Source organism: Lactuca virosa, chromosome 4 (assembly GCF_052849685.1).
Source record: "Lactuca virosa cultivar CGN04683 chromosome 4, Lactuca_virosa_CGN04683_v6, whole genome shotgun sequence".
NCBI lineage: Eukaryota > Viridiplantae > Streptophyta > Magnoliopsida > Asterales > Asteraceae > Lactuca > Lactuca virosa.
In genome coordinates this window covers 7,503,189-7,524,247 of record NC_136429.1, presented here as the reverse complement: position 1 = coordinate 7,524,247, position 21,059 = coordinate 7,503,189, and the positions used below count along the sequence as shown (strand labels likewise).

Genomic DNA, 21,059 nt, shown 5'->3' with positions numbered 1-21,059 from the left:
AAATGTCCAACTCATAACCTTTCAAAATCTTACGATAAAACCTTTTACGGTAGTACATTTTAAATGCTCTAATTATCCCAACATCACATGGTTGAATTTTTGATGTCATGTTTGGCGGTAGAAAAAACAAATCGATGTTTTGCAACCCTCGAATATTTTTTGAATGGGCTGGACAATTATCCACTACCAAGATAATTTTTCGACCATGCATTTCATCATCCAGCCAACAGACATATTCTTCGAAAAGCAACCCAGTCATTCATGCTCTTGTGTTGGCACGGTAGTCACAATCTAGGCTATTCATGTAGACATTCTTAAAACAACGCGGCTTTACATACTTACCAATGGTCCATAGAGGAATTTTTTCCGAGCCATCCGCATTGCAACAAATAACAATTGTAAGTCTTTCCTTCTAACATCCCAAAATTTTAGACTAAAATTTCATTTTTAAGTAAGTAGTTATAAAACCAATAGTTTGTAAACACCCATAGTGACATCCCATATCAAATCAATATGTCAATAATCAAAACATGTCACAATAAAACAACGTCAGAGTACAACTCCCAAGAATCTCATAATGCGGAAAACCATAGTGAGATGCGCTGTGATCATGCCGGCTCCTTTCCTTTCGAAGAATAAGTACCTGAAACCAAAATTGAAAACCGTAAGCACAAAGCTTAGCGAGTTCCCCCATCATACCACATACCATACAACAAATACATTGTCAAGCATATCTGGGTGCCGACCTCCCCTTTGGTCTATTTCAATCGGATATTGCCGAGCATATCTGGGTGCTGGCCTCCCCTTCGGTCTATTCCAACCGGATACCGCCGAGCATATATTGGTGCTGGTCTCCCCTTCGAATACGCCCATCGTATGCTCCGCCCCAATAATCCAAAAAATCCCAACATTTCATAGTTCGAATTGTGAGAAATGGCAATGAACTGTTTGAACGTTCAGGACTTATAGCTATAACCTGTAAAACAAACCATTTTCATCCTTATTAAAAACATCTTTCATTGAAAATTGATTAATTTTTTCCTTGTAGATGTTGGATTAGGTGTCAAAGCCCATAACTATAAATGGTATATACTTAAATTGATAGTAGCACAGTCTTTTTGGGTTGCCTTCATACTAACAACTAGACAGGATGACCTATTGAGGAAGAGGAAGAATTTATTATTTGATTAATAAATTGAAATGAATGATTAATTAATATATGATGAAAATAATATATTAATTACAAATCATGTTATTTAATTAATAGTTAATCAGAAAATATTTGGAATTAATTTTGAGATTAATTGAATTAATTAAAAGTGTAGGGGTTGTTTGGCAATTTATTGATAATTGAGGAAAGAAGCTCTAGAACCCTCCTAAAGAGGCTTGGACGAAATCTTCTAGGAAAGCCCTATAATTTTCGTCCAAAGGCTTATGGATGGAAGGTTTAGGGTTTGCTTGGTCCTTAAGCAAAGCAATTAGGGTTTCCTACTTCTAACCCTAGCTTTGGCTCTAAGTCACCTCACTATAAAAAGACCCATACCCTTGTTAATTTTTGTCCACTAGAAACCCTAGAGAGTTATAGCCGATGTTGTTCATATCGTATGTTCAATTAGAGAAAACATAGATCTAAATTAGGGTCACACATAAGATTGTTTATTATGCCCAAAATTCATCAGTAGTATCAGAGTCTAGGTTTAGTTTTCTATTGAATTGATACTAATATGAACTTGAACAAGGATGAGAAAAACAAAATCGTCATTCTGTTCCGACACCACGACGTGGTGACCTTCGTTTTTTCTTTGCCACGACGTGGTAATGTTTACCACGACGTGGTGGGCTGTCAGATCCTAAAATTTCGGTTTTTGATTTATTATGAATTGATTAGGATAATTATCTTTTATAATATTGTTTAATTGAATAAATATGAATATTTTAAAATTGTAATTTGATATCGTTATCTAAAATTCATAAATGGTTTTATTTTTCAATTTAAATAGTCGGATATTAATTTTGAAATTTTAAAATATAACCCTAGTATTTTAAAATTCATTCACGAAACCGCTCTGTAATAAGAGTTTAAGGAAGCGGCCTATAAAATAATCGTCATTGGGTATCCATTCTTATCCATTGCTCCATTGATTGGTGGAGGGTCGTTAGCCGAATGGGTTTGATAGGACAATTAATTCTCATTAATAAGTATAATGAAATTATAAAGTAACTAAATGTTTTTTATAAAATTCCCAACTGTAGTTACTTTAGGAAAAAAATGAATTTGATGCTAATCCATGAAATTGCACATTGCACTTTACATAAGTCGTTAGTGGAGTGTGTGTAGTTAACCGGCACACTAATATGGACTAACAGGGGGTGGCAATGGGTGTCTCGTAAATTAGCGTTGATTAATGGAGCGTGTGTGGCTAACCGACACATTGATTAGATGATAAATGACATCGAGAGTACCAAGCTATTTTGCATGGTTATTCACATCTCGTTTGTGATCCTCGGCATCCCAGTCAAAAAGTGAGAGCATAATCGACATTAAACATGTCATTGAATAGTTCAATGAATCTCAAAAGATGTAGGAGTTTCATAAGATTGAAATTGGTAAATGCTTTACCTATCTAAAATAGATTCGAATTTGATTACGACATCCCTCTTCAAAGTTCGAATCGAAAATATGGATCCTAGCCTTAATTTAAATTTTGGGTTAATAATTAAGGATTAAAATCAAATAACTTGAATTCTCTTTTCTCCTATCATAGATGTCAAGTACAGACAACAATGGTCTTCCATGTTCTTCTGGAAATGGTTTTCCCTTATCTGAAGATGATCTTCCACATGTTGATCAAGGTAAAAGAATGTTCCCTTCTTCAACCAATGGTGGAAATCGAAATCATGCTTCTCCAACTCTTCCTCCACCTCCTCCAGTGACTCTCCCCAAGTCACGTTTCCTTCAAGCTGAAAATACGAAGTTACTCAAGCCCTATTGGCATGTAAACATCAAGATGGAAAATATGTGTGTACGCATGTTCTGAAAATGAAATCGCCATTGACGTGGTTCTACTTTCGCTTTCTGAGTCATATAGTCATTTCATCAAAAACTACTATATGAGGGATCACGACGTGACCCTAATTGATCTAACATATATGTTGATTTCTGTTGAAGCAGAAATGCTTAAGAGCACAAGTCAAGCAAAATTGTTTGAAGGATCTGTCTTCAAAAGTTCCATGGACATCGACAATGGCAATAATGGTAGTCCAGAAAAGGTTCCTCTTCCCAATGGAATGAGATCAACCAAGGTCAAACCGTTTGACCATATGGTAAAGAGAAAGGCTAGTTCTGAGATAATTCAATGTGCTATTCTTGAAAGGTCCATATGTTTCTATTGCCAAATGAATGGGCATTAGATGTGAAGTTGCCCGGACTACCTGAAAGATCTTAAAGATGGTAAAGCCAAGTCGTATGACTCTACTTCAGGTACATCCATTATCTAACTCCATTATTTTATTAAGCTCCTATTTGTAGATTCTTAATACATGATGTGATGATCACATTTTGATGTTTTGTAGGATCTAAGAGAAAGAAGGAAGTTTAAGAAGAGTGATTTGAATCTGATCATGATAGATGGATTTCAGTCGCATGGTTCGATGATCAGATTTTGGAAACTACCTTTAGGAGTTATGATGACTTAATGGATTGCTTAGGAAATGTCTAAATACATTGTTTTCATATTTTTTCATTGTAAGGACAAATGTTTCCGCTTATTATCAATAAAAGTGAATTATTGTTTTATCAAGTTTACTTTGTATTTCCTTGCAATGGCATTTATGAAAGTGTTGGTTACATTTCTATTATTGGCAATGTTAAATGTGGATTTGATTCTTGATTATATCGTTTGAGGTATTGTCATACTTAACCAAGTGAAAAATGAATTCACATCTCCCAAGTTTCAATTGGATAGAAACTTGGAGTCATGCGACTTGTATAGTGTGATGAGAATCTTGATCATTGGAAGATTATGACTAATTCGTTGATCACATGTTTATGTGAGTCAAGTGAATGACTAAAGGATCTAGTACACATTAAAGTGGACTATTCAGATCCGCCACAAAGGATGATAACTTTATTCTTCATGATTTACTGATGCTTTCAGTAAATGTGGTTGTGTTTATAAGATTAAGCATAATTTTGCTAATTGAAAAGTTTCAAAGAATGACAGAACGTATAAGAAAAATCTATTAGGCAGAAAGATAAAGGTTTCTCCAATCTGAAAGGAGAGGAGATTACTTTAGTATCATGTTTTATGATCGTATTAATGTTTATGGAACTATATAACAATTGATCATCGTAGAATATCTTAGTGCAATTATTTGACTAAGAAGATGAATCATATATTGTTGAAATAGTTGAATCGAGAGATATGTCATACTTCGTTTCCAATCAAATTTTAGAGTCATACTCTAGTTACTTCGAGTCGTATTATGCAAACTTATTTCATACTAAGTAGGTTTATGACACCTCATAAAATGTGGAGTAATAATGTTTTTCTTACTCTAGCATATGTAAAATTGGAAGTTGTGATGTTTTGGTTAAAACAAAGGATGAAATAAAGCCAATTCCATGAAGTGTTTCTTGTCAAGAATGCACACTGACTTTTGAATATTTGTTTTTGCTCATCAATGATTGTTCCATGAAAGAAAAACTTATATGTCAAGAAGTCAGTGGGAGTATTATTGATCTTGAAGAGTTTCAGGAGTCAATCAAGAATAAACCTTCTAGTTATCACTAGCACACGACATGAGGTTGATAACCTATCGTGTTAAGTCGACACTTTCTTTTTTCTGTGCATCTTCCAGTTCAGTTGGCAATGCTCATGAGTTCTATGGTTCTCATTTGACCGCAAAAGACAGAGCACGTTGGTCAGTGAAAGTACATTGAATAATATGGGTGAACTGCTTAACATCTTGGAAGCATCGGTAGGCCCTTGTGCTACCAGAAAGCAATAAATTAAGAATAAGCAAAGTTCAGTCCTTGAAAGGAAAACTAGATTTGATTTTGGTTTTGTCCTCAACCTTGTCTTATGATTGTAGGTTGGAAATGATAAATTCACATGGATGGGAACACATACACCATAAAATCTAGGTGACAAAATGTTTCTCTCTAATTCATGAAAATGATTATGAGGAAACACTTTAGCTAGTAGATTTTTAAGATTTGACAAATATCATTTTGGTTAGTGGTTGTGTTAATTGCGTTCTGAAATTCGCAATATGATAATGGCATCCCTTTTCATAGTTCGAATTGTGAGAAATGACAATGAACTGTTTGAACGTTCAGGACTTATAGCTATAATTGATTAATTTTTTTCCTTGTAGATGTTGGATTAGGTGTCAAAGCCCATAACTATAATTGGTATATACTTAAATTGATAGTAGCACAATCTTTTTGGGTTGCCTTCATACTAACAACTAGACAGGATGAACTATTGAGGAAGAGGAAGAATTTATTATTTGATTAATAAATTGAAATGAATGATTTATTAATATATTATGGAAATAATATATTAATTACAAATCATATTATTTAATTACTAGTTAATCAGAAATTAATTGAATTAATTAAAAGTGTAGAGGCTATTTGGCAATTTATTGATAATTGAGGAAAGAAGCTCTAGAACCCTCCTAAAGAGGCTTGGACAAAATCTTCTAGGAAAGCCCTATAAATTTCGTCCAAAGGCTTATGGATGGAAGGTTTAGGGTTTGCTTGGTCCTTAATCAAAGCAATTAGGGTTTCCTACTTCTAACCCTAGCTTTGGCTCTAAGTCACCTCACTATATAAAAACCCATACCCTTGTTAATTTTTGTCCACTAGAAACCCTAGAGGGTTATAGCCGAAAATTGAAGCCTCCTCATCCCTCTCATATCTCATCCTCTTGCTAAGTGTGTTTGTGATTCATTAGAGGTATTACACTTGTGATACTTGCTCTCAAGCTTCAACATCTTCATGGTTTTGGATTGTTATTACTACATAACAATCAAAGGTATGTATCATAACTCTTTATTATGTGAATTTCAATTATAAATCATAGATCTATGGTTTGCATGATGTTGTTCATATCGTATGTTCAATTAGGGAAAACGTAGATCTAAATTAAGGTTGCATGCACAAATAAGATTGTTTGTTATGCTAAAAATCCATCAATAGACTGCAATTTTTTCTCTATGTCATGTGTCCGGACTGAGTCACTTTCTCTGAATCGGCGATACGATTTGATACCATGCCTTAACTCTCCTGTTCAATTCACACACTCTTGATGTTGGAGAAACCATTCATAAAAAACAATGTCCAAATACTTGGCTGCTTTGTGACGCTTGGAAGATCCATCTTTGTCAAAGTTAACTGATAGGAACTCCGATGATTGGTCATCGTTGATTAACTTGACAAGTTCATTAATGTGTGAATGTACATGGGAATTTCGAAGCTCCTTGTTTCTTTTTTATTCAAATAGGTAAAGTGAACGGACATGGAAATTTTGAAGGTCGACGCATTAATTTCAGAGTTGCTCACGAATATAAGTCAACTCTTTAAATTAATAATTTACTAATTTATCGATATAATATCTTGCTAAATTAATAAAATATCTCAGTCCCAACATTATTATTTTATAGAGGTTTTACTGTAGTTATTTTGAAACAATATTGTTATCTCAAAATGTTTTATTTGAATTGGATTTTCCGCAACAAAGACAAATGATATTTTAAAATGTAAAGAAAAAGTTTTAATTTGGTTTTGAAAAATAAGTAATGTCACACAAGAGTCCTTAAATGAATCGACTAGCACGGACTGCCTAAATTCACCATACAACACATCTTAGCAACCATTACTAATAAGATGCCCAAACTCAGTCCAAAACTTCATGTCTATCAAAGTTTGACCAAAAGTCAAACTGATCTAAGGTCAACAATCAAAAAGTTAACAGTCAATTGTGAACGCGTGAGACCCACCTCCGATCGTATTGCGACCACTAAAATCCAAAATAGTCATGAACCAGACCAAACCTCGTGTCGCGGCCAAGCCATAGTCGTTTCGCGTCTCCTATGTAGAACAACCACTTCTAATTAATGGATAAAAATCCTAACTTTATCTACATGCAAGTTGCTAACATACTAAATACCAACCTTAGGTCCAAAATAAGCCAAAAAAGCTTAGGATTTTCTTGCATGGCTCAAAGAAGCTCATACATATTCTCTTTTCACCTCACTAAATCTAAAAACATCCTTTAAACAACTTTATTTAACCTGAAGTTTCCCAAAATCCAAGGAATATCAACTAAATGGGACCAAAATGCACCAAAACTCTAAATCTAAGATAAAAACTCATAAAGATTGGCACTTTATGGCTTACAATGGTTGAAAAGATGATTAGAAGGCTGAATCTTCTCCTGGATCTTGTTTAGTTGCACCAAGACGACAATATTCTTCTTCAAGTAACACACTAAAGTAACAAGAGCTCAAGGAAACAAAGGATATAGACTAGGATTTGCTTGCTCTAAGGTTTCTAGAGTGTTGCGGATTGATAAGAGGGGCAGGGTCGGCCTCTGGTGTTCAAAGTGCGCCCATGAAAGTTTTTTCAAAGTAAAATGTCTAGATGAGAAATGAGAAGTTTGATGTATCAAAGATGTGACATAAAGAAAAAATTAAAGTGCAATACTAAAAATGGGATGATTTATGAAAATTGAATGTAAAATGGATGTTTTCGAAAATAGAATGCTTTAATGGTAAGTTTTCACACAATAAAATGCATACATGAGAAAAAGTTAAAATGCAATGCTAAAAATAGGATTATTTTTGAAAATTGAATGTAAAATGAAACTTTTTAAAAGTAGAATGCTTTAATTGTAAGTTTTTTTCAAAATAAAATGCATACATACATAAAATGATAAATTACAATGCTAAAAATAGGAAGTTTTTTTAAAATCGAATGTAAAATAGAAATTTTTGAAAGTAGAATGCTTTAATTGTAATTTTTTTCAAAGTAAAATGCATACATGAGAAAAAGTTAAAGTACAATGCTAAAAATGGGATGACTTTTGAAAATCGAATGTAAAATGGAAGTTTTTGAAAATAAAATGTTTTGATTGGAAGTTTTTTAAAAGTAAAATGCGTAGATGAGAAATGAGAAGTTTGATGTTTCAAACATGTTACATATAGAAAAAGTTAAAGTGCAATTCTAAAAATGGGATGATTTATAAAATTTGAAAGTAAAATGGAAGTTTTTGAAAGTACATTGCTTTAATTGTAAGATTTTTCAAAGTAAAATGTTTACATGAGAAAAAAGTTAAAATACATTGAAAGTTTTTTCAAAGTAAAATGCATAGATGAGAAATGAGACGTTTGATGACTCGATGATGTCACATAAAGAGAATGTTAAAGTGCAATGCAAAAAATGGGATGATTTTTGAAAATTGAATATAATTGGATGTTTTTTTAAAGTAGAATGCTTTAATTGTAAGTTCTTTTCAAAGTAAAATTCATAGATGAGAAAAAAAGTTTGATGTTTCAACAATGTTATAAAAAGAAAAAGATAAAGTACAATGCTAAAAATGTGATGATTTATGAAATATGAATGTAAATGGAAGTTTTTTGAAAGTGCATTGCTTTAATCGTAAGCTATTTTCAAAGTAAAATGCATATATAAAGAAAAAGTTGGAAGTGCAATGCTAAAATGAGATGATTTTTGAAAATCGAATGTAAAATAAAGAAAGAGTTAAAGTACAATGATAAAAATGGGATTATTTTTGAAAATTAAATGTAAAATGAAAGTTTTTGAAAGAAGAATGTTTTAGTTGGAAGTTTTTTTTAAAGTAAAATGCATAGATGAAAATAAGAAGTTTGAAGTTTCAATGAGGTTACATACAGAAAAAGTTAAAGTGCAATGGTAAAATTGGGATGATTTTTGAAAAATAAATGTAATATGGAAGTTTTAGAAAGTACAATGCTTTAATTGTAAGCTATTTTCAAAACAAAATGCATATATGAGAAAAGGTTAACATACAATGCTAAAAATATCATGATTTTTGATAATGCAACATGCTAATAATAACATAAAGAAAAATTTAAAGTGAAATTCAAAAAGGGGATAATTTTTGAAAATTGAATATAAGTCCGAAGTTTTTGAAAGTAGAATGCTTTAATTGTTGGTTTTTTTCAAAGTAAAATGCATAGATGAGAAAAAAAAAAGTTTGATGTTTTAATGATGTTATAGAAAGATAAAATTAAAGTGCAATTCTAAAAATGGGATGATTTATAAAAATTGAAAGTAAAATGGAAGTTTTTGAAAGTACATTGCTTTAATTGTAAGTTTTTTTCAAAGTAAAATGTCTACATGAGAAAAAAAGTTAAAATACAATCCTAAAAATGGGACATTTTTTTGAAAATCGAATGTAAAATGGAAATTTTTTAAAAGAAAATGCTTTGATTGAATGTTTTTTCAAAGTAAAATGCATAGATGAGAAATGAGACGTTTGATGTTTCGATGATGTTACATAAAGAGAATGTTAAAGTGCAATGCAAAAAATGGGATGATTTTTGAAAATTGAATATAACTGGAAGTTTTTTTTTAAAGTAGAATGCTTTAATTGTAAGTTTTTTTTCAAAGTAAAATGCATAGATGAGAAAAAAAAGTTTGATGTTTCAACAATGTTATATAAAGAAAAAGGTAAAGTACAATGCTAAAAATAGGATATTTTTTAAAGTAGAATGCTATAATTGGAAGCATTTTCAAAGTAAACTCCATAGATGAGAAAAAGAAAGGTTTGATGATTTAATGATGTTACATAAAAAAAGGTTAAAGTCCAATACTAAAAATGTGATGATTTTAAAAAACTCAATGTAAAATGGAAAGTTTTTGAAAGTAGAATGCTATAATTGGAAGTTATTTCAAAGAAAAATGCATAGATAAGAAAAAGAGAAGTTTGATGTTTGAAAGATGCTAAATAAAGAAAGAGTTAAAATACAATGATAAAAATGAGATAATTTTTGAAAACTGAATGTAAAATGGAAGTTTTTTCAAAGCAAAACGCATAGATGAGAAAAAAAAAGTTTGATATTTCAATGATGTTACACATAGAAAAAGTTGAAGTGCAATGCTAAAAATGGGATGATTTATGAAATATGAATGTAAAATGGAAGTTTTTTAAAAGTGAATTGCTTTAATCGTAAGTTTTTTCAAAGTAAAATGCATATATAAAGAAAAAGTTGGAAGTGCAATGCTAAAAATGAGATGATTTTTGAAAATCGAATGTAAAATAAAGAAAGAGTTAAAGTACAATGATAAAAATGAGATTATTTTTGAAAATTAAATGTAAAATGAAAGTTTTTGAAAGAAGAATGTTTTAGTTGGAAGTTTTTTTAAAGTAAAATGCATAGATGAAAATAAGAAGTTTGAAGTTTCAATGAGGTTACATACAGAAAAAGTTAAAGTGCAATGGTAAAAATGGGATGATTTTTGAAAAATAAATGTAAAATGGAAGCTTTTGAAAGTACAATGCTTTAATTGTAAGTTATTTTCAAAACAAAATGCATAGATGAGAAATGAGAAGTTTGATGTTTCAAAAACGTTATATAAAGAAAAAGTTAAAGTGCAATGCTAAAAATCAGATGATTAATGAAAATTGAATGTAGAATGGAAGTTTTTGAAAATAGATTGCTTTGATTGTAAAGTTTTTTCAATGTAAAATGCATAGATGAGAAATAAGAAGTTTGATGTTTCAAAGATGTTAAATAAAGAAAGAGTAAAACTACAATGATAAAAGTGGGATGATTTTTGAAAACTGAATGTGAAACGGAAGTTTTTGAAAGTAGAATGCTTGAATTGGAAGTTTTTTCAAAGTAAAAAGTATAGATGAGAAAAAAAAAGAAGTTTAATGTTTCAATGATATTACATAAAGAAAAAGTTAAAGTACAATGCTAAAAATGTGATATTTTTAAAAACTGAATGTAAAATGGTTTGAAAGTAAAATGCTTTAATTGGAAATTTTTTCAAAGAAAAATGCATTGATGAGAAAAAGAGAAATTTGATGGTTTGAAAGTAGAATGCTTTAATTGGATAGTTTTTGAAAATCGAAGGTAAAATGGAAGTTTTTGAAAAAAAAATTATTGATTGAAAGTTTTTTCAAAGTAAAATGCATAGATGAGAAATGAGAAGTTTGATGTTTCAATGATGTTACTTAAAGTAAAAGTTAAAGTAAAATGGACTGACTTTGTGACTTTTGGCAAACCACAGGGACCATTTTTGTAATTTAGGGTTAAAGTACTTTTTAAATTAGCAGGGATTGATTTTGTGAATTTGTGCCTTTTACTTTTTTCGAAGTAAAAGGCATACATGAGAAAAAGTTGAAGTACAATGCTAAAAACGGGATGATTTTTGAAAATCGAAAGCAAAATGGATGCTTTTGAAAATAAAATTCTTCGATTGAAAGTTTTTCAAAGTAAAATGCATAGATGAAAAATGAGAAGTTTGATGTTTCAAAGATGTTAAATAAAGAAAGAGTAAAAGTACAATGATAAAAGTGGGATGATTTTTGAAAACTGAATGTAAAATGGAAGTTTTTGAAAGTAGAATGCTTGAATTGGGAGTTTTTTTCAAAGTAAAAAGTATAGATGAGAAAAAAAAAAGTTTAATGTTTCAATGATGTTACATAAAAAAAAAGTTAAAGTACAATGCTAAAAATGAGATGATTTTAATAAATTGAATGTAAAATGGTTTGAAAGTAGAATGCTTTAATTGGAAATTTTCTCAAAGTAAAATGCATTGTTGAGAAAAAAGAAAATTTGATGGTTTGAAAGTAGAATGCTTTAACCGGATGATTTTTGAAAATAAAATGCTTTGATTGAAAGTTTTATCAAAGTAAAATGCATAGATGAAAAATAGTTAAAGTACAACGCTAAAAATGCGATGATTTTCGAAAATTGAATGTAAAATGAAAGTTTTTGAAAATAAAATGCTTTGATTGAAAGTTTTTTCAAAGTAAAATGCATAGATGAGAAATGAGAAGTTTGATGTTTCAATGATGTTACTTAAAGTAAAAATGTTAAAGTGCAATGCTAAAAACGGAATCATTATAAAAATGCAACGTAAAGTGGAAACTTTTGAAAGGAGAATGTTTTACTTGGAAATTTTTTCAAAATAAAATATATAGATGAGAAAAAGAGAAGTTTGATGTTTCAATGATGTTACAGAAAGAAACAAGTTTGAGCACAATGCTAAAAATAGGATGATTTTAGAAAATTCAGTGTAAAATGAAAGTTTTTGAAAGTAGAATGCATGAATTGGAAGTTTTTTCAAAGTAAAATGCATAGATGAGAAAAAGAGAAGTTTGATGTTTCAATGCCAAAAATGAGATGATTTTTGAAAATAAAATATAAAATGGTACTTTTTCAAAGTACAATGCTTTACTTGTATGTTTTTTTCAAAGTAAAATACATAAATGAGAAGACGAAAATGCCCTTACAGATTCAGTCCCTAACGGTTGATCACTAACGGAGTTAGTAAAAAGGGTCATATGTGCAAGTTTTGCAAACCACAAGGACCATTTGCATCAAAAGAAATTAACAGGGACTGACTTTGTGACTTTTGGCAAACCACAGGGACCATTTTTGTAATTTAGGGTTAAAGTACTTTTTAAATTAGCAGGGATTGACTTTATGACTTTGTGCCTTTTACTTTTTTCAAAGTAAAATGCATAGATGAGAAAAAGTTAAATTATAATGCTAAAAACAGGATGATTTTTGAAAATCAAAAGCAAAATGGAAGTTTTTGAAAATAAAATGTTTTGATTGAAAGTTTTTTCAAAGTGAAATGCATAGATGAGAAATGAGATGTTTGAAGTTTCAAAGATGTTAAATAAAGAAAGAGTAAAAGTACAATGATAAAAGTGGGATGATTTTTGAAATTTGAATGTAAAATGGAAGTTTTTGAAAGTAGAATGCTTGAATTGGAAGTTTTATCAAAGTAAAAAGCATAGATGAGAAAAAAAGAAGTTTAATGTTTCAATGATGTTGCATAAAGAAAAAAGTTAAAGTACAATGCTAAAAATCATATGACTTTTAAAAATTGAATGTTAAATCGTTTGAAAGTAGAATGCTTTAATTGGAATTTTTTCAAAGAAAAATGCATTGATGAGAAAAAGAGAAATTTGATGGTTTGAAAGTAGAATGCTTTAATTGGATGAGTTTTGAAAATCGAATGTAAAATGGAAGTTTATAAAAATAAAATCCTTTGATTGAAAGTTTTATCAAAGTAAAATGCATAGATAAGAAATAGTTAAATTACAACGCTAAAAATGCGATGATTTTCGAAAATTGAATGTAAAATGGAAGTTTTTGAAAATAAAGTGCATTGATTGAAAAAATTTTCAAAGTAAAATGTATAGATGAGAACTGAAAAGTTTGATGTTTCAATGATGTTACTTAAAGAAAAGTTAAAGTGCAATGCTAAAAATAGGATGATTTTTGAAAAATGAATGTGAAATAAAAGTTTTTGAAAGTACAATGCTTTAATTGTAAGTTTTTTCAAAGTAAAATGCATAGATGAGAAAAAAAGAAGTTTGATGTTTCAATGATGTTACATAAAGAAAAAGTTAAAATAAATGCTAAAAATGGGATGTGTTTTGAAAATTGAATGTAAAATGGAAGTTTTTGCAAGTACAATGCTTTAATTGGAAGTTTTTTCAAAGTAAAATGCATAGCTGAGAAAAAAAAAGTTTGATGTTTCAAAGATGTTATATAAAGAACAAGATACAGAACAATGCTAAAACTAGGATATTTTTGAAAGTAGAATGTTATATTTGGAAGCTTTTTCAAAGTAAAATGCATAGATGAGAAAAAGAGAGGTTTGATGATTTAATGATGTTACATAAAGAAAAAGTTAAAGTACAATGCTAAAAATGTGATGATTTTAAAAAACTCAATGTAAAATGGAAAATTTTGAAAGTAGGATGCTATAATTGGAAGTTTTTTCAAAGTAAAATGCATAGCTAAGAAAAAAAGAAGTTTCATGTTTCAGTGAGGTTACATAAAGAAAAAGTGAAACTACAATGGTAAAAATGGGATGATTTTTGAAAGCTGAATGTGAAATGGAAGTTTTTGAAAGTACAATGCTTTAATTGTAATTTTTTTCAACGTAAAATGCATAGATGAAAAAAAGTTAAAGTACAATGCTAAAAATGGGATGATTTTTGAAAATCGTATGTAAACTGGAAATTTTTGAAAATAAAATGCTTTGATTGAAAGTTTTTTCAAAGTAACATGCATAGATGAGAAATGAAACGTTTGATCTTTCAATGATGTTACATAAAGAAAAATGGATGTTTTTGAAAGTACAATGCTTTAATTTTAAGTTTTTTTTCAAAGTAAATTGTATAGATGATAAAAATTTTAAGTACAACGCTAAAATGGGATGGTTTTTGAAAATCAAATGTAAAATGGAAGTTTTTGAAAATAAAAAGCATTGATGAGAAATGAGAAATTTGATGTTTCAAAGATGTTAAATAAAGAAAGAGTAAAAGTACAATGATAAAAGTGGGATGATTTTTGAAATTTGAATGTAAAATAAAAGTTTTTGAAAGTAGAATGATTGAATTGGATATTTTTTTCAAAGTAAAAAAGCATAGATGAGAAAAAAAGAAGTTTAATGTTTCAATGTTGTTACATAAAGAAAAAGTTAAAGTACAATGTTAAAAATGAGATGATTTTTAAAAATTGAATTGAAAATGGTTTAAAAGTAGAATGCTTTACTTGAAAAAAAATTAAAAGTAAAATGCATTGATGAGAAAAAGAGAAATTTGATGGTTTAAAAGTAGAATGCTTTAATTGGATGATTTTTGAAAATTGAATGTAAAATGGAAGTTTTTGAAAATAAATTGCTTTGATTGAAAGTTTTTTCAAAGTAAAATGCATAGATGAGAAATGAGAAGTTTGATGTTTCAATGATGTTACTTAAAGAAAAAGTTAAAGTGCAATAATAAAAATTGAATGATTATATAAAATTGCAACGTAAAGTGGAAACTTTTGAAAGTAGAATCTTTTAGTTAGAAATTTTTTTAAAATAAAATGTATAGATGAGAAAAAGAGAAGTTTGATGTTTTAATGATGTTACATAAAGAAAAGACTAAAGTGCAACGCTAAAAATGAGATGATTTTTGAAAATAAAATGTAAAATGGAAGTTTTTCAAAGTACAATGTTTTACTTGTATGTTTTTTTCAAAGTAAAATACATAAATGAGAAGACGAAAATGCCCTTACAGATTCAGTCCCTAACGATTGAATACTAACGGAGTTGGTAAAAAGGGCCATTTGTGCTAGTTTTGCAAACCACAAGGACCATTTGCATCAAAAAAAATTAACAATAGTTTTGCAAACCACAAGGACCATTTGCATCAAAAAAATTAACAAGGACTGACTTTGTGACTTTTGGCAAACCATAGGGACCATTTTGTAATTTAGGGTTAAAGTACTTTTTAAATTAGCAGGGATTGACTTTGTAACTTTGTGCATAATGAGAAAAAGTTAAAGTACAATGCTAAACCGGGATAATTTTTGAAAATTGAAAGCAAAATGGAAGTTTTTGAAAATAAAATGTTTCGATTGAAAGTTTTTTCAAAGTAAAATGCATAGATGGGAAATGAGAAGTTTGATGTTTCAAAGATGTTACATAAAGAAAAATGGGATTCTTTTTTAAAATTGAATGTAAAATAGAAGTTTTTGAAAGTGGAATGCTTTAATTGTAAGTTTTTTTTCAAAGTAAAATGCATACATGAGAAAAAGTTAAAGTACAATGCTAAAATGGGATGATTTTGAAAAATCGAATGCAAAATGGAAGCTTTTGAAAATAAAATGCTTTGAGTGAAAGTTTTTTCAAAGTAAAATGCATAGATGAGAACTGAAAAGTTTGATGTTTCAATGATGTTACTTAAAGAAAAGTTAAAGTGCAATGATAAAAATGGGATGATTTTTGAAAAATGAATGTAAAATGGAAGTTTTTGAAAGTACAATGCTTTATTTGTAAGTTTTTTTTTTCAAAGTAAAATGCATAGATGAAAAAAGAGAAGTTTGATGTTTCAATGATGTTACTTAAAGAAAAATTTTAAAGTAAAATACTCAAAATGGGATAATTTTTGAAAATTGAATGTGAAACAGAAGTTTTTGAAAGTACAATGCTTTACATGTAAGTTTTTTTCAACGTAAAATGTATAGATGAGAAAAAGAGAAGTCCGATGTTTCAATGATGTTATAGAAAGAAAAAGTTAATGCTCAATGCTAAAAATGGGATGATTAATGATTTTTGAAAATTCAATGTAAAATTGAAGTTTTTGAATGTAAAATGCTTTAATGAGAAGTTATTACAAAGTAAAGCGCATAGATGAGAAAAAGAGAAGTTCGATGTTTCAATGATGCTACAAAAAGAAAAAGTTTAAGAACAATACTAAATATGAGATGATTTTGGAAAATTCAATATAAATGGAAGTTTTTGAATGTAGAATGCTTTAATTGGATGCTTTTTCAAAGTAAAATGCATAGATGAGAAAAAGAGAAGTTTGATGGTTCAACGATGTTACAGAAAGAAAAAGTTAAAATACAATGCTAAAAATGGAATGATTTTTGAAAATTCAATATAAAATGGATGTTTTTGAAGTAGAATTGGAAGTTTTTTCAAAGTAAATGCATATATGAGAAATGAAAAGTTTGATGTTTCAATGATAGGTCGAGGGTTGACCGAGGAACCCAACACAAACAGGTAACCCAACCCAACCCATTAAATAAACGGGTTGGCGGGTCAAAAATCTCAACCCAAACCTGTCTATTTTCAGGTGGGGTCAGTGTCGGGTTACGGGTTGGGTCGAGAGTTGTCACCTCTAATGATGTAACAGAAAGAAAAGTAAAAGTAGAATGCTAAAAATGGGATGATTTTTGAAAATTCAATGTAAAATGAATGATTTTTGAGAGTAGAATGCTTTAATTGGAAACTTTTTCAATGTAATATGCATTGATGAGAAAATTCTAACTGTAAAAAAGTAATGACAAAATATAGAGTCGTTTAGTGGTGGAACATACCTGGAGTAGGAAATTAAAGTATTTTGCTATTTCTGGATATACTTGGATCCCCACTATAAAAGTGGAAATATACAAAAGTTTAGTATCAACTCAGATGTAATTGTATCAATGAGTAAATGGAAAGTGAAAAAGAATAACAGCAGCAGGACATGACATACCTTGGACCGAATATAAATATAGAAAACTTCTTCTTTGTCTTTCCCATAACATGTGATGACAGCTCCTAGAAACACATACCACAAAACATAAGTCATACATAATCAATGTAATAGGTAAATATTTTAAAATGAAAATTTTGCAATAAATAAGAGTTTTGGAAGCATATAACGTTAATAAGGGAAAAACTGAAAATGTAATGGAATAGTGCAATCTTTTTTCTTGCATATAAACCTAAGAAATTTTATCAAAATTGCTTTCTATGTATTTGGATGTAATTGGTTAACTTTTTTTAAACACCATGATAATGATTCAAGAAGTTAACCTTTGGAGATGTTGGTTTCCTGATGAAGTTGGCTTTGAAGGGGCCCACCATGGCAACATCCATGTTCCTGTAAAAAAAGTAAAATATTAGTTTGTGTTCATGAAAATTAAGAAGGCACAAACAATCTAGAATTATATTCCATAACCGAATCCCTAATCAAATAAAAAAAAATATGTCAAGCCCAATAAAAGTGTTAGTTTAATGAAACGTAGGAACTTCACACCTCTAGTAAAATTCAGTTAAATTAAAACCAAAAGAATTCAAAAATACCTCGAGATTCTGAAATTGGGAAACAAATGGTGGAATCAAACTGGCAAAAAGAAATCCTCTGTCCAATTCCACTGTGGGCATATCCAGTGAAAAGTGGAAAACCAGTCATAGACACCTGGTTTTACATTACAAGAATGAAATTGATAATAATTAGATTGATAAATTAAGGACTTAAAAATGAAGAATATTAAGATGAGAGAAATTATTAGGGGAGTCGGTGAAAGAGTGTTGATTAATGAAGTAGTAGCTGTCAATGGTTCAGAATCATCATCCTTAGCACTTATCAGACGATTATAAGCAAAGAGTAAAAGATTATAAGTTACCTACCTTTTGGGCATTCATAATTAAAACTATAAATGTGACATAGTAATTTCATTTTGTAGTATTATTAGCACATGCATCAATCAATATAAACACAAGATGCAATGTATATAACACCCACAACAAGATTAAAAAAAACTCAAGGTTGTCATCAACAACACATTAACACGTTGCATGGCATGTTCAAGGGATTCACTTGCATTATTCAAACCCTGTAGAGATCTTAGTTCCTTATCTGAAAATAATACACAATCAATCACACATGAACAAAATAGAAAATGCTTAACAATGAATCTTGCTAGTAATATAAGAGACATATTTCAAGCTAGTATGGATATAGTTCTCATCAAAATTTGGAGGATTAAAAAAAAGAGCTAACTGAATGAGAATGACACCTTTAAAACAAGTGTCATTGTTGTTTGAAACACTCTTCTGGACAATATTTATAGTAGAAACTATATATATATATATATATATATATATATATATATATATATATATATATATATATATATTTGTTTAATACCCTTGACTTATCCATTGCCATTGCAAGCACCCTGCAAAAGTAAAGGATCAATAAGTTTTTTCAGTAAACAGTTTTTAAATACTCCAGGTTTATATACCATATTTAAATCCATCAATGAATACCTTGCACTTCTCAAAAGTTTATCCAACTATTTCCTCCATCAGCTGTTTTCTTGTTTATTTTTCTACTTTTGACTGAATCATTATTCATTCATATACAGAAAAGCTTTTGTTCTTTGTGTATGAGGGCAATGATGATCCTCCCTGAGAATTGTGGTTCAGTGTGTGTTCTTCCATGAGTAGTTCCATCACTCAGATGACAGAGAATGAGAAGTTACAACAAGAATTTAGTATCACTCAATTGTATCTTACAATCACAATCAGAAAATTCAAATTGAAAAGGAATAACAACAACAGAACATACCCAGAACTGAATATAAACAAAATTTATTCTCTGTCTTTCCCATAACATGTGACAGCTCCTACTAACACATACAACAAAACATAAGTCATACATTACCGAATCCCTAATCTAACAAAAAAACATGTCAAACCCAATAAAACTGTAAGTTTAATGGAACATATGAACTTCACACCTCTAGTATGGCCATCGCCTTCACAGGAGCCTGTGAGAGGCGTCGATTTGGGTGAAAGCAAAGATGTCGAAGAAAAAAGTGGAAAACCACGATGATAATCATTCGTTATTTCTCTGCTTTGCTTCAAGATTATGGACGCTTGATTAGTTGAGATCAAACCAAAGAATATTTCAAGTCTTCGCTTCAGTGGGGTTGGGGCGTATAAGTTGATATTTGGGGTGAGAGGCTTCAGTTTCAAGAAACAGAGGCGGTAGAGGAGAAGTTAAGTGAAGCGTTGGATCAAGAAAGGAAAAAGAAGAGGGAAGCAGCAGGCTAGGTGGCGTGAGATGTACAGCGAATGTTTATGTACTATTGATCATCGGATAGAAATTACGAGTATGGGTAATGTGGGTTTATAGAATGGATAACTGAAGAAAAAATGGAGAGCATGAGAAAAAGAACGCTCGCCCTCCGACATCATTGTCTTCTTCCGCTGTCACCAATTTCTTGAAATCAATTTATTTTATTCTTGGAACACCAGAGGAAAACGATTAACATCAAGAAAACAAGTGTTCCGAGGAACAAAATTGGAAAAGTGGATGCGAAGAAGAAGAAGAAGAAAGAAAGAAGGAAATATGAAGAGTTCAGGCACGACTGGCACTCACTTTGTAGTCAAATGAACCGTTTGTGCCCCAAGATCATGAAATTAATTAGAATCTTGGCATTAATTAATTGCCTATTACTAACCGGCCAAATTACTGTTGAATTGTTTTTTATTTACAAATAATTATTTATTTTTATTTTGATGAAACATTTTATTATTTTGTGATATTATTTTAAATTAATAATTGTCATTAAGTAACTATTTTCAGCATGTCATTTTGAGGTGTATTATACTATACTATTATTTATATAAATATAATTAACCTAATCAATACATACAAATATAAATATGTGATTTATAAAAACATAAATATATTAATAGTAATAAACGAAGATACCTCGTCCTTTAACTAATCAAATGATGGCAAATATTATGGCCAACTCATTTTTTTAATTAAGCAGATCTTTTTCCAAAATATAATAGAATGAAAATGAAGTTTATGAGACACCACTTATAATAAAATGTTAGGTATGAAAATGATTATTACATAAATTATATACAATTTAGAGGACCATAAATATAAATATATTATTTTTAGGGGTCAAGATCCTGAGACATTCCCAGGATCCTGAATCTTGAAGTATAACCAGGATCCTAAAACATATATACTCAGTGTTAGAGCTAGGATCTCGGAACTACTTTGAGATCCTCAAGTCTAAGGATCCTCAAAGGCTCAGGATCCTCGAACATCAGGATCCCGAATATACTCCAGGATCCTGACTATTTTTTTATAACGGCTATATATTATTTTGTCTTCTCATATGTGCAGAAATAACTAGTCAAAGTCTCAACGAATAGTCACAACCATGAAAAATACCCGGAGGACCAAGTCACACAACGATTATAAGTTGATCTCGGAGGATCCCGGAATTTTTGGAATTGTTGTTATTAACTTTAGACTATATATATCACCTGTATTCATCACACAACACACGATTTTCTGGCAGTACACTAGCACTTGTACTCATACTCATTATATTTTCTCTGTAATCATTCATTTCAATCAATAAAATCATCAAGACAGGTGATCATTATCACCTCCCAAGGTTTTGTGTCGGAGATCCTAGTAAGGATCAATGGCTTTCCTTGTAAACCACTTGTGTAATCT

The 21,059-nt window shown here is 29.8% G+C and overlaps 1 protein-coding gene across 8 annotated transcripts; it reads right to left on the bottom strand.

The window, feature by feature from the left end:
* Positions 1–459: 459 nt before the first annotated feature.
* LOC145109613 (uncharacterized) lies at positions 460–19,931 on the bottom strand. 8 transcript variants are annotated; one of them, XM_079046810.1, is made up of 9 exons: positions 19,309–19,925; positions 18,836–19,197; positions 18,714–18,744; positions 17,867–17,981; positions 17,597–17,663; positions 17,274–17,338; positions 17,116–17,168; positions 707–976; positions 460–643 (listed from the first exon to the last, which is right to left on the bottom strand). In XM_079046810.1, the coding sequence occupies exons 3-8, from the start codon at positions 18,732–18,734 to the stop codon at positions 812–814; spliced, it is 486 nt and encodes a 161-aa protein (XP_078902936.1). In that variant the 5' UTR covers positions 18,735–18,744; positions 18,836–19,197; positions 19,309–19,925; the 3' UTR covers positions 460–643; positions 707–811. The 8 variants fall into 8 exon arrangements, with proteins under 8 accessions (XP_078902936.1, XP_078902935.1, XP_078902939.1 ...); XM_079046809.1 differs by having other exon boundaries at positions 18,836–19,194; XM_079046813.1 differs by having other exon boundaries at positions 721–976; positions 18,836–19,194.
* Between the last annotated feature and the right edge of the window lie 1,128 nt (positions 19,932–21,059).